Source organism: Nyctibius grandis, chromosome Z (genome assembly GCF_013368605.1).
Source record: "Nyctibius grandis isolate bNycGra1 chromosome Z, bNycGra1.pri, whole genome shotgun sequence".
NCBI classification, from domain to species: domain Eukaryota; kingdom Metazoa; phylum Chordata; class Aves; order Nyctibiiformes; family Nyctibiidae; genus Nyctibius; species Nyctibius grandis.
This window is the reverse complement of record NC_090695.1, coordinates 13,899,396-13,913,788: the sequence shown is the minus strand read 5'-3', so window position 1 is coordinate 13,913,788 and position 14,393 is coordinate 13,899,396. Positions and strand designations below refer to the sequence as shown.

The following is a 14,393-nucleotide window of genomic DNA, read 5'->3' as shown; positions in this document are numbered from 1 at the left end:
ACTTGAAGATTAGCATATTGCACTCATCTCTTAGTGTGCTTTTGGGCTTTCCTGGAGGGATGGAGGGAATGGGAATTCAATGTGGGAAAAGAAACCGGATTTACTATTTTCAGAGCATGACTATGCACTTGAGCCCTCGGGATTTGAAATGCCTGTGTGTATGACTGATCCTGCACATGCTGTTTGTGGTAAAGTGTAAGACAGAGAAATGTCATGCCTGCAATGTCTTTTCCTAATTTTTGTCCTTTATGTGTCATCAGGGAGGTGCCATGTATCTCTTATCCTCACATGGCAGCAGGAAAGACAAAAAACAGATGTAGAACTTCTAAACTCAGGAGCCCACTCAGTGGTACAATGAGGTTCTTATTAGTCATCTCCCTATGTGTGGGATTTAAGTAATAACTGTCCCAAATTACCAGAGATGTAATCTGTCATAGAAGTGAATTCAAAGAGTGTTCTGAGTATAGTGAACGTTTCAATAACACTGAATGGCTACAGCTGCGATTTTCATGTACTTATTTGAATTCTGAGCAGTTGTGTTGGTTTTGAAAATTAATGTTTGTCTGTATATTGTTAAACACAGGGCAATGTCCATAAAATCTTGGAAAAGTGCAGTTTACCACTTACTGGGAAACAATGTGTAAACCGCATCATTACAGAGAAGGTAAAGTACTTTTCTTGAATCCTTGTCAATACTTTCCTCCTCTATCCCTAAGAAGGGACACTCAGTAAGAGTAGTAAAGCTTAGTAAAAATGAAGAATATATTTGGTATCTGTTGCCAATGAAGGGCAAATTCCCTCAGAGTTCCAGAGGTCTGGGGGCTCATCTTTTTCCTTTTAAAGCTTTCACCATTGACATCTAGCATACTGGACCATACTCTTAAGACACCTTCAGAACAAAGATGCCATGCAGGAGAAGTATGCAAAGTGTGTATGTCCTTATTTTTCCTAAAGTATTCCTGAAAATTTGCCATGTGAGATGCAAATCCTGAAATACAGCTGTAATCACAGCTCATTTTTTTCCAGCAGAGCAACAACTGTGTGGCACATGTATGTCGGGCAGTTGCCATCTTCCTTGGTGTATACTGCAGACTCTTTCAGAGAAACACAACCTGTAGCTGTAGCAGGGCTTTAATTCTTTTGTCCTTACTTGATTCCATTTGTGAAGCAATTTACTCTCCAGTGCGAGTACATGCGAGCATCTGATATTGCTGCTGCTCAAAGTACATTAGTGGGTCTTTTCAGCAAAGGATAAGTGACTTAAGGTTTTTGCTGTAATCATGCTCCTTTTATTGTCTGTGTTTACATTTTTAAGGGCCTAGAGTAGTCCCTCTGTGAGCCATCTGTCATACTAAGTAGAATGCATCAAAGGTACTGATGTATAATTTGCTTTCTCCCAGTGGTATATTGCTACTGTAATTTAAATTTTTTTTTCTCCACAAAGTAAGAGAAAATAAATGAAAATGTTATTCTACTAAGTGGCCACATACAAATGTAAGGTACAAAAAAATGAGAGTGAACAAGGACTGATAGAAAATAAACAGCAAGCAGAAATTTCTCTAAGAGTTACCACTTGTCAGATCTGGTTGCTTTATTAGGAGATGACACAAATGTACAACAGTACTTAGATAGTGTTGCAAATTCTGTTTCCACACTGGCTTCCTAGGGCATATGTTCCTTATGCCCAGCTTCTCTTTTAAGATTTAGAGGAGCTATCATTTTTCAGTCCCATAAATCAGTCTCATGTGCCCAGAGGACACCTGAACTTCAGTACATTTCTGTGATGAGCTTAAGACTTCACTTTCGTTTCAAGTTCAATCTTCACCAGTCTTTTGCTACTGACATTTTTTTTTTTAAGGAAAATGACTGTAGACCTTATGGTTTCCCGGGCAGCTAGCTTGCAACCTGTGTATATCCCTCTGGTAGGCACCATTAAAGTGCACATCATTTTGCAGGTGTTTTTATTTGATGCGCTTGCGAGCCTTGGAAATGGAAAGCATGTCTTATGAAGACATCAGAAAGAACAGCCTTTGTTCCTTCAGCCACTTCCTCCCAGGCTTTCTATTAAAAATACAACAGGAAATCTTGTCTTTCATTGCTAGCTTCTGAAAATACTAAAATTTGCACTGCATGTGCAATAGCTGTTGGAGAAGCTTATAATCTGACAAAGGTGATCAACCACTCTGTATCTCTCTACTGGCCTTAAAACGAAATAGAAGAATGAGGGGTACATTGTATTTTCCTGTTTTCCTTCATGATCTCTTGGTTAGCATTGTCTTGCAGCAAAGAACATCTCAGCCCTTTCCTTTGGACCTCCCAGGTCTCACCAGATTGGAGCAGGAGGCATGGTCCTCATTTCATGCAATGAAGAACAGTTGCACGTTTTTCCCACGAAACTAACACATCTTGTATTTTAGATTCTTGTAGGTACAAATAAATGTAGCAGAAATCTTTTACTGGTCAGTCAGGAAAGTGAAAAGTAAAACCAATTTATAATGGCATCTTTTGTTACTGAGGGAACACTACCTACTTCAGCACATCATTTTGTACAATATTACTACTTACATCCTCGTTTACTGCTTTGATAATAAAAAATTGTGTGCTATTTGAACCTGACAGGCTGTGTTTGATGTGGACAAGAAGAAGGGATTGACCCTTGTGGAAATCTGGGAAGGACTGACAGTGGATGATATCAAGAAAAGCACTGGCTGTGACTTCACAGTAAGTAGTTTTACAAACAAACATAGTTTTTCTGGTGTCAGAACAAATATTCTTCACAAATACTCATTACATGAAGACTTGTTGACGCAGGAAGTTTCCTCCTTATGTGTGAGGGCTGGGTGGATTACCTGTGGGATTTACAATGAAAATAAGAAGATAATTTACGGCTAATCTAGTATGATTACATTGGAAGCATTAGAAGCTAGGAAAAACAGAAGAGATGGAGAAATGACTAAGAGTAAAAGGACAATGTGGAAAGGGGGCTTTTATGATGCTTTGAAGAGGGGAGCTGATTCATATCGGAGAGGTGGATGAATATTTCTTTTTCCACTGTATAAGTTAATTTACCTAACTGTCTGTTGCTAAGTTTTCATGCTGTCTTTAGGTGGGGTTGAGATTCTTCTTAACGGGGGTGACTACATGTGTCCGGTCTGTGTTACTAATGCCAATCAAGTAAATGCTCTACTGTTGACATCTTTGCTTTTTCTCAACCATTGCCTTGTACAAATGAAACTTATGCTCTGCATTAATCCAGAAAACCACTGCCTTTTGACTGTCACATTCATTCTTAAGTCTCACTTAATGCTAACACAAAACTGGCTTATTAATGGAAAACTGTAATGCACTAGATTGTAACTGATTGCATATGTGTGGTTGATAACATATAGTTTCTTCATGGCCTTCTACATGCACATTACGATTTTTTTTCTTCTGTGTTGTGAAGTCTTTTTGGGGCAGGTCAGCACTCTTTTAGCGAGGACAGCAAGTATGACAGTATACAAATTGTGCCATAAAAGTAGTTGGGCAATATTTGGTAATGAAGTGCAATACTCTTCCTCTTTGCAGAGTTTCATGGCAGGGCTAGGGCACATAATTGAAAGATTGCAGAGCAGTTAGTATGTGAAAGGGTTTGTTAGTAAGGATCTGAGCATACTATTGGCAGTAAGTAAAACTTTCTGAGCAGTGAGCCTGTAGAATTTCATTCATTTCCTGTGTCCGTAAGAGAGCATTTCTGATAACTAAATATGATAGTGTATGGTTTTCTTGTGGAGTTTTAAATATTTTAAGCAAAGAACTGTTCACTTCTGAAAACACATTCGTTTATCTGAGAAAAATTGTTCAGTTAAACACGAGTGAGCTGCAACTGCAGAGTGCAGGAAACTGCTACAAAATCACTTTGCTCTGTTATTAATTTTCCATGTAACATTTGTGGAAGTCATTATTATTTTTTAATTTACAGTGGAAGCAACCTTCCATATTCAGCAATTCTCTCTGCAAAAGAAATTATTCATTCAGCTTCTGACTGTGATTTAGGAAAAATAATCAATTTTTTAAAACTTTGATAGTGTCAGGACTTCTTTTTCTTTGGGTGATCAGCCTGTCAAACAGCTAGCATCCAAAATTAAAACATAAAAGTGACCTTGTAGGTTTGTGTCTATTGCAGTCAGTTACTTTGTTTTGTTCTTGCATATTTGATTTGGGGATTAACTTCATGATGAATTTGAAGGTGCCATGTTTAGTAAGCATTTAAATAGACTGAAACTACCAGGACAGAACTTTCTGTTGACAGAAGACACCAGTCCTTTCGTGTTCCAAATCTGCTTGTTTGGAAGGAGTTGGTTTCTTTTTGGTTCAGGTGACCAATATATATGTATTTAATTGAGCATGTGTTACCCAAAGTAAAGTCCAGCAGCCTATGCTCAAGGCAATGAAAGCAGAAGGGACCAAAGGATTCAGAGAAAGAAGTGATAAACTTAAAATAATAGGCTATGAGATTAAGCTTTGCAGCAGCATGGTGGATAGGATAGGGCAAGACTATTAGGACCAAATTAAAGATTAGAACTACCCGCTCTCCCTTAGTGCTTTCCTGTAAATGTTACAAAGGAATGGTATACATTTTGAATCTTTAGGATAACCTGAAGTTAGCAGTTGATGAGAGGTATTGCAACAATCCACTAAGTCCCTGGGATCTGTCTCCCTGGGATCAGAAAGGGACACTTCACAGGCACTATTTCCTAGTTCTCCTGAAGGCAAACTGAAGCGCAGTCTGCTTTGTATGGCTGCTGTAGTCATGCATGAAATCACGAGCTGCACTAAAGGACCAGTGGGCATGAAAAATGTAGATACTGCTTGGTTTATGCCCTTTCATATACTTATATTGAAAGCATGTGGCTTGCATAAACGCTTGCAAAGCAATGCTTGCTTGCAAAGCACGTACCTCTGCCAAGGTATGTGCACGGTCAGCGTTACCTGCTGATTGGTAAAAGTGCCTGATCTCTATAGCACTGCAGATGGAAAGCATGAACCACAATGATTTGTTTATTAAAGCTGTGGCATGGAAGAGCACTAGCTTTTCCTTTCTTTTTTTTTCCCCTTCCTCTAAAGAATGTTTCCAGGCACAGTGACCCAGACCTCCTCTCATTGAAATCCTTACCAAGACTTCTTTTGACATCTGTGACAGCAAGACTGGGTTACTGTTGCATAATATCGGACCCTTGGTGGCCTGATTTCCACATACAGTAAACACCTACAGCTCCTTCACTTAGTTTTGGAGTTCAGATAATAGAGATTTGAGCATTGTGATAGGCATTTGTTCAGAAAGCAGCATCCTTGCTCCTTTTTATCACATTTCAGGAAGCCTCAGGCTTCCTTGTAAGAGTAACAGTTGTGCTTGTGATTATTTATGTTCACTGAATGAGACATCTTGTTCTTGTTTATATCAAAGACAGGAACTTTACTGATATTGTATTGCTACAGTAAAAGAAGGTTTTTTGGATCATATGTTTTGCTAGTTTAAAACAGAACTAATGGGTGGAAAATGAGGAGTTGACCCTTTTCTAGCAGCTTTTTTCAGTGGATGCAGTGAATGATGTGAACTAAACCAAACATCTCTCTAGGGTCATTACAAGGCAGGTTTTAAGGAATGGCTGTACCTTTATATCTAACTATCTCTCCCCATGCAGACTACATTTTGGAGAGGACAACTTTGTAGCCTGTATGGCTTTCATTGAGATACATTTGACTATACAGTCCCATTTTCACAGCCTGCTTACTTATTCAAAAAAATATCTCCTAAAGGACATTTGCAACAACAAAATGTCAAAGAAAGTGTGATTTAGAGTCAGAGTCTTCATTATAGGCTGGCATCATATCAAAAATAAACAATTCACCCTCGATTTTGCGGTGCTATGAAGACAAAGTGTTGTCTTATCTTGCATGCTTAAATCAGATTTGCTGTAGCCTAGCATATAGATCACCTCGGCAGGTAATCTGTTTGGGCTTGTACTGGCTTATACGGTTGATGAGACCATGAGAGAACAGACTGAGGAGGATACTTTTGCAGATGTATTTTGTTATAAAAATAATCAGGATAAGTCTGTCTGGGTAAAAATGGCCATCTCCTCAGGTTTTTTTTTTTTCTTAATGTAGAAGCTCAGTTTTACAAAATGATCTTAAAAGATAACATGGAGTTTACGAAAAGCATCTGCCAAGGAAACATTAGGTAGTTGAATAGCAATTGACTAGTGTATGTGTAAAAAGAAATTGACTGTCCAAGTTCAAGCCAGTGAGTACAAAATAATAGAGCATATGGTTTTATTTTCTGGAAGTACATTTTCCTTTGAGGAAACAGGCTGTTGCAAGATTGAGTCCATTTTTAAATGGATGTTGTGGTTTTTCCTGATCAATCACCCCCGCTGCAAAAGTGACATTAGGAACAGATTTTTGTACAAAAGCTGATGCTGGAATTGTGGTTTGCTTTTATCCGCAATTTCAAATAATTAGGAGTTAATAAGGGACAAGCAACTTTTTATTATTTTTACAAATATGCTAACACTGGTTGTTTTTTTTATTGAGGGGCTTTTTATACATTTTGAACAATAACTTGCTTTTGCAGAGCTGATGATAAGGTCATTAGGTTATCAGGACTCAGCATCATTCAGAATCAGGCCTTGAAAGAACTGCTTGCTATAAAGAATGATAATGAAATATAATGAAATATGTATAGGGCTGTTTGTATAGCTGAAAAGGGTAGTTTGGGGTTGGAAGTCAGAGTCAACAAGCTTGAATTGCAGGGAGTCCCTGGGGCCCTGTGCCCTCTTAACAGTTCAGAGGCTGCGTACAGGACTGCCCATGCAAACTCCTCCCAGTACACCTACCTGTTCAATGTTAGCAAAGTGTTTTGAAGCTTCCAAGGTAAGCTGTTCTTCCTGTAAGTGAAATAATATTAAGAATGTGTTGCTTAGGAGGTACTGTAAGAAAGTAGCAGCTCCGCGGCTGCGTGCTGTAAAGTAGTCTCCGTTAAGCACATTCAGCCCTTAACAAATGCTGTGCTCTTAGCACAGGGTGCTACAAAATTGACTGACTCTACTGGCATTTAAAGCAGTGGACTCAAGGGGCTTTCTGCATTTCAGACTTGATTACTCCTTGTTTTCCAAGCACAAACCATCCCTTTTGTTACATTAGCATTTTTCTGCTTATTTAATCACATTTTATTTAGAGCAAACGGTTGTATTTGGGTACAGTTCTGAGCGGTGCTGGGCTCTCACCACCTCTGTTACCTTCAGCAGGCATTGTGGCACTTCAGCACTCAGGGGGATCAGACCCTTTCTGAAGCGGATAGTGGTACACACAAATGACAGCTGTTAGCATCAGATGTGCAGACATTACATGCTCATTCAAATGTAAAACACTTGAGGTTTTGATGACACAAAAATCTACGCCAGCAGAAAAACAATAATCTCTTCCAGTAATTACCTTTTGTCATTATTTGAAGAATACAGATTTTAATGGTGCTATCTTCATCTTCCATTTTTTGCCTTTACTTCAATGGAACCATTCCTGGGTGAGGCAGAAATAGTCCCAGATTAAGTGAGGCACATAAGCACTTGGAGTCAGAAATGCTGAAACATGTCTGGAACTAGTCCAGGAATGCTGGTGCACTCAGGGAGTTTCTCCAGCTCCTTTTCCCTTGTACCTGTCACATCTATTTATTATTCTAGTTCATACACAGCTTTGAAAAATCAATGAACAGTATCCATCCACTGAAAACGTTTCATTAGCATTTGATACAGTAAACACATTCTTCATGAACTAAGCTTTCCTTGGTGGCTATTTCATAAGGTTATAAATGATGATATATAGTGGCTGGAGGAAGGATAATGTAGAAATCTATCTAATACAGGAAATACAGCCCTGTACCTCTAAAAGAAAGAGGCTTTAATACTTGTAAAAGCCCTTATATATCATTCTTTCATGAGTTAGTTTGTTCAGTACTGTTAAGTGAAAAAGATGGGATAAGGAGGCAGAAGGAATGCAGTATGTGATGATCAGTGGGAGACATTAATCAACTAGGAGCCAGATTATCTGTGGAACTGTTTTTCATCCTGAACAAGTAAGACCACATGAGTTATTTTTGATCTTCATCCTGGGGCACCTAGTTAAATAGGGCTGGGAACAGGAGATATTTAAAGAGGCTTGGATCTTCTGTGGAGAGCTTTTCTTCAGGGTATTTGTGTAGACCTGCAGTCAGGGCTCAACTAAATGTTAACCATTGCTACTCTTCAGTCTTCTCTATATTGTTCCCATTTACACCTTCTTCCCTCATCTAGCTTCCTATTTAGGCTTACTGTGTTTTATTTTTGGTCTGCTGTATATCATATAGTATCACTAATTAATTTTTATGAGTATATGGAATTAAAACAATAGAATGCGCATGTCCTCATAAAAATGAATGTGAATGGAAAAAGACAAGTTTAAAAAAAAAAGGTAAAATTAGAAGTATTTAACTATAGCATCATCAGACAAATCAAATTAATGTGAATGGAAGAAAACAATTTTTAAAAAATAGGTAAAATCAGAAGTATTGAATTATATCACCATCAAACAAATAATCAAAAGTATACATATACCATCAGTACAGTATGTGTGTAATATATGTATACATTTGTTTGTATACCCCCTGCTAATATGCATGTTCCAAAACTCAGTTGACTACTTCTGCACAGACCCAGCATTGAGAGACAGCATCCTGTCTCGTGGTGGGTGGGGAGGAAAAGCAGAATGAACTTGGCTATTGAGCAAAGAAGGGAAATCATCAGTTTAAGATTCCTTGACATGCTTGTTTTAGCACTGCAGCAGCCATTCAATCATATACTGAATACGATCTGTTTAGTTGCCTCCACACCATTCGGTGTATTGATATGTGAATGCAAGTGGATTAGAAGGTGATGGCTGAAGCTGTTGCCCATCTGCAGCTCACTTTGTTATTGCTGTTCATGGCGAGCACAGCCCCACTGTACACAAACTATGACCATTTATGGGCCAGTGCATTAACTAAGCCATAGCATATTTTTGAGTTATGTTCGTGTGCCATACTATGTCCTGTATAATTGAGGAGTTGCTTCACCTGAGTTCAGCTATCCCTTCTGCTGGCTTTGGAAGCCATCCAAGAAGACCATACAGTTAGCAGGGGCAAGTACAGGTTCAGCTGTCCAAGTTTAATCTTCTTACATTCTTAAATCAATAACCCAGCTCAAAATAAATTAAGTTTAGAGGCTGGGTACTAGCACCACACATATCTTGTATTCCTGCATCAGAAAATTTAGTTGTGGGAGTGTTTATCTCTGAAATACTGCAAATATATCAGTTTAAATAAATACAGTGTCTCTAGTCTTCAGTGGCACATAGTTGATAGAGGTGGAAGTGAATGGTGGGTTGTACTGCTATATCTCTGTGCCAACTGTTGTGTTTTTTTGCTCCTTTTTCCTAGGTTTCACCAAAACTAATACCAATGAGGCAGATTTAAACATGAAATACAGACTGGGCTTAACTTGCCAGACGGCTTGTTTCCAAGAGGGAGCTCAGTGAAGAGAAATCGATGACTGTTTTGCAATTTTACTTCTTTATTTTTGTAAGGGCTTTGTAAGTAGTTTCCAGATAGTTAAACTCAGTCTGTGACTATCAGCCTAAATTGTGTTTTACTTTCATAACATTACCAATTTTAATGGAAGGGTGAATTTATTCCCTAAATTTTGCATAATGTTATACTAAAATGTTAATGAAAATTGTCAGAAAAATGCCTTGTAGTTGCTCTGCCAAATGCTACATTTTTTACACAGATTTAGAAGACGACCATGCAAAACTTATGATTGCCTCTGCTTTTCTTGATGTCAATAAATTTACAAGTCACTTCATTGCTCTGGAACTACAGCACTTACCATGACCATTCTTCTCTAAATGTGTGGGTTTTTTTTTTTTTCTGGAGTGGTCTATAGCAAATATATGCAGCTGTAGAGAGGCATCAGGAATATTGACTTCGCTTTTCCTGAACCTTTTAATGAGTCTGTCACCAAACTGTTTATACCAGTGGAAATAACGGGGTCCTTAGCCCTGAATGTATCTGCTGTTTCTACAGTGTCTGTTGGCATTAAGAAGCCTACACCTCCCGAAGTCCAACTCTGACCCCTTCTATTTAAGTCATACACTAGGATGGGGCTTGTATGAAGAAGGAAGATTAAGAAGTCTCCATCCCCATGCAGACAACTAGTAGCTGCACAATTGTCCCGCGTGAACTGCTCTTATTCTCCAAATATAATCCTTTTCCCCAGCCCCCATTTAAGGGGAAATGAAGATTGTTTGTGGACTGAGGTCTGTCCTTCCATTGTTACACAGAGAAACAGGGGAAGAGGGTGTTGTGGGTACTTGGAAGATTCTTCTGAAGGGAATACAGTTGGTTAAGGGTAAAAGCAGTAAGTTTTCAGTGAGCACTAAGTTTGCACTGCTTGCCGATGAAGGCATCAGCGAAAACTAAAGAGTTTGGAACCCAAACTGATGATAACTATAATGAATGCTATGAGACAATCAAAATGAAAAGTCATTTTCTCATACTGGTTCTGCTATTTGATAAAGATCTTCCTTTCCCTGTTATTAATTACAAAATGACTGTTATTTTTGCAAATAGGTAATATGACAGCATTGGATCTCACATCCCAAGCACAATACGTCTTCATTATACAGAGCATGAATTGACTGGAAGTCCACATTTACTAAAATACAGTGTTCTCTCCACATATAATGGTTTCTGTCATTCATATAAATAGGAACATGTAAAACTCATCAGTTGAAATAATTACGGACATAATGTTTGACATCAGGACTGGAGCAGATTAAGTAACTGAAAAACATGTAAAATGCAGATGCACAAATACATATATATGTATATTTATATATGCCTGTCATACATGTCATAAGCAGTGTTGGGGATATAATATAGAAGGGCATTCCAATACTAGATGGATGAGGTATTCACCATAGTCAGTGTGTGTTGTGGAAGGAATGTAACACATTTCTAGGGAACCAGATAGTAAAATCCTGCAATAGTTAGCTCCTGCACTAGCTTTTGTACTGCATTTTTCCATTCTAAAATAAGAAATGCTTCTCTTTCATGGAACAGTTACAAAATTTGTCTTGATCCACACATGGGTTTTATAGCAGTAAAACTGTTTTGATTAGAGAGATTATTTTGTTTAGTTGCATTTAGTCTAAACAATTCTTTAATCTTTTCTCAATACCAGAATAGGTTGTCCTTCTTCCCGCAAAGGAATAAACAAAATGCCTCTGTAGGTACCTCTATGCTAGTACAAAAGTACTCCTGTAATACTAAGTTGTATGACTTGAACTCATGGGTGCTAATGGGTGGTAGGCCGTTGTATAGCCTGAATGTGTAGGCAAGATCTGATGCTGAGCCCATGGGAAGGAAACGTGTTGTACAAAGACTAGTGCTAATTTCATGATTTAACATATACAAGTGATTTGGTTGATAGGTAATTTGCATGCAAGACCTGAAACTACACTGATCAAAATGCTCCAGAATATTTTAACCCAGGATTAGCACAAATCTGTTTTTACCTAGCTTTAGTTTTCACCTGATTTCTCTATTTAGGTTTCTTTAAGACTTCCCCAGCTATTTAAATACATATTTATTCACTCATGTTATTCACTCATTCCAGACAAGTTACTTTCTTAAAGTTTGGCTATTTCTGTTGCTGCAGAGGTGGACTCAAGTTCTGCTCACAGAGGTTTTGCAGTCTCCATATAACAAATGTTGACTCTATTTTAGCTCAGTATGAAACAGTTTTGGTTTTGGATAGAGCAGCCCAGAGGCCTCTTCCCCAATCCATAAGGACACTTCAGTGACAATTCTGACCCTTGTGGTGCTGTACACAGCAAAAGGTGCCTATCTTTGCCTTCAGGGCCAAGGATGGATGAAGAGCTACTCTGAGGAGATGGGTGTGATCCCTGAAGGTGTCTTGTTCACCATCACTGAAAGCTCTCGTGTAGAGAGTACCCAGAATGGATGCTGGTTTTGGGGGAGGAGTAGAAAAACTATTATATAGGGGAAGGGATTTACTATCCAGAGAAAAATTATGTATTTAAATAGCTGGGGAAGTCTTAAAGAAATCTATAAATGAAATGTTGATCTATTCCAATTACCTATGCTATGTTAGTTGTAGGACTGATTAGTTAATTACAGCAAACATTTATTGGCATATACAAAGTACAGGAGAAGTGTCTGAGGGCAGCATCAGGTGTGTGCTGCTTCTGCCATAGAACTGTGCTTTGCTGGCATACGCACAGAAGCCATCATTGTCATTGAGACGTGGCTATAGAGACTAATGACCTGATAATATCTGGGAGTTCGGCACCTTGGTTTCTGATGCAAAGAATTAGGAGCCAAGAACTCCTGAGTTTCACCTTTTCCAGTTCTCCACTTACTGCCTTGAGAAATATCATCTGTGCTCTCTGCCTTGTCTCCTCTTGCTGGAAAAGGAGATGTTTTTCTTCCTACCTCACAGGGATGTCGTGAGGAATAACCAGCTAAGGTCTGTGCAACAGGTTGTTTTTTCTCTTCATCTTGGGCATAACGCTTGATCAAGAGTGTGGAAGAGTACTTGAAGACTGTCATACATGCTAGATATTTGAGTTCTGTGTCTTCTCTTATTTGTATCAGTGTTAATGCAAGCGAACAAAAGTCAATATAGTGCTGAAAAGTGGGGAAGAAAGGAGAGCAAGCTCTCTCCATATACAACAGTGGTGCAAATATCTGTATGTCACACTTGAATTTCTTTATCTTGAGGACAATGTATTGTGGTAGAATATTGGTATTGTTATGAAAACATCATGTGTCCGCACAAGCTAATTGCAACAAGCTGTGACCTGTCTTTTTTAATTGATTTGTAAAATAGGATTAGAAATTAAAGCACTTCTAAGTATTTCCCTCTCTGTGGATGCAAGTGTGGTTCATAGGTAAGGTATACTCTGAGCAGTAGGTAAGGTATACTCTGAGCAGTAGTTGCGATGATCAGTATTACAGGGATAAGAGCTTCTTGTTCCTCTTCGGTGGTTGATGGTGTGCGTGAAGGTTTATTGGGACATCACTGAGATCATCTCCTGCTTGACAGCACTTCACAAGACAAGGACAGTTGATACTCTTTGTCCTGAAGAAGATGATGATTCTACTATATTATCACATTGGACTTATTTAACTTTATATTTTATTGACTTTTGTCCCTGAAAAAGCAAAAAAAAAAGAAATATTATAGAGAACGTAGTTGTACTGTAAGCTCTGCAAACTAAATGTCAAAGTCCTTCTATGTATTTGCAAAAACAATCAATAAAATAAAAAATCTTGGGTTTCATCTCTTGTTACCATTTCTCATGGTGTTTTGTTCTGCCATTAGGAGCAGTAAAAGATGAGCTCGTGTTCACACTAGCATGTCACATTTCAGCAGATGCAAAAACCTCAAGGTCTTGGCTGAAGGTGGAGGGATTTGATAAACAGAAATAATGAAGCTCAAAACTCAGCTAACAGCTGGATTCTCTGTGTTCTCTCTTCCCACTGATGTCTCTGTTGGGTCAATCTCAAACATAATTATCACATTCATTTTTGTAATTACTTGTTTTTCAATCAAGTCAAATAATGGACTACATACGTAGTCCTTGGAGAAGTGATTTTTTACCTTTTGATTAAAACTGCTGTGGAAATGATAGCATTTGAGGTGTTAATCATTGATGTTAGTGTGTGACTGCACTCTGAAAATAGTACTAGATGACACATGAAGACAAATTCCATTAACCACCTGGTGAATGATAAAGTAGATGATTGCAAAGTGATGAAAATGCTTGTCTGTGGATAGTGGGATCATCCTTCCATAGCTGTCATAAGGTCATGAGTAAATACGTCATAGTATCATTTTATCTTCAGTATCACCGGAAAGCAGGTTGATAAATGTGAAGAAGTGTTTAGGCTCAGAAAAAAAACCCTTGATGATTCACTCTGAAATGAAACTCTTTGGTAATTTATATGTGTGGTCAAAATCCCACAGTCTGTCACCCCTGTGAAGGGGGTCCAAGGTAAGTGCCAAAACCACTGAGATAATACACCAGTCTTGCAGCTCTAAAATCCACTCATACAAATGCAGAAGGTGAAGATTTCCTCTAACAAGAGGAGAAAGTTGGTGACAGGCATATCTGAGCAGTTTTGTGGTATCTTGTGTTTCTTCTGTTGTTGCCTATTTTACAATATCCCATCGTTTCTTTGATGCACTGCAGTATTCTGAGCCCTTCTTCTGCCCGTATCCATCTGCTGCTGTAGACCAGGGGACTTAGCTCTG

General features: G+C 38.4%; 1 protein-coding gene across 1 annotated transcript in view; it reads left to right on the top strand.

The window, feature by feature from the left end:
* The window catches only part of OXCT1 (3-oxoacid CoA-transferase 1), a 92,283-nt gene extending 78,865 nt beyond the window's left edge, over window positions 1-13,418 (top strand). Inside the window, exons 15-17 of the mRNA XM_068422653.1 lie at window positions 584-664; window positions 2,620-2,721; window positions 9,491-13,418. Coding sequence (XP_068278754.1) covers window positions 584-664; window positions 2,620-2,721; window positions 9,491-9,526 — 219 coding nt within the window. The 3' untranslated portion in view covers window positions 9,527-13,418. The remainder of the gene's footprint in view (window positions 1-583; window positions 665-2,619; window positions 2,722-9,490) is intronic.
* The last annotated feature ends 975 nt before the right edge of the window (window positions 13,419-14,393 follow it).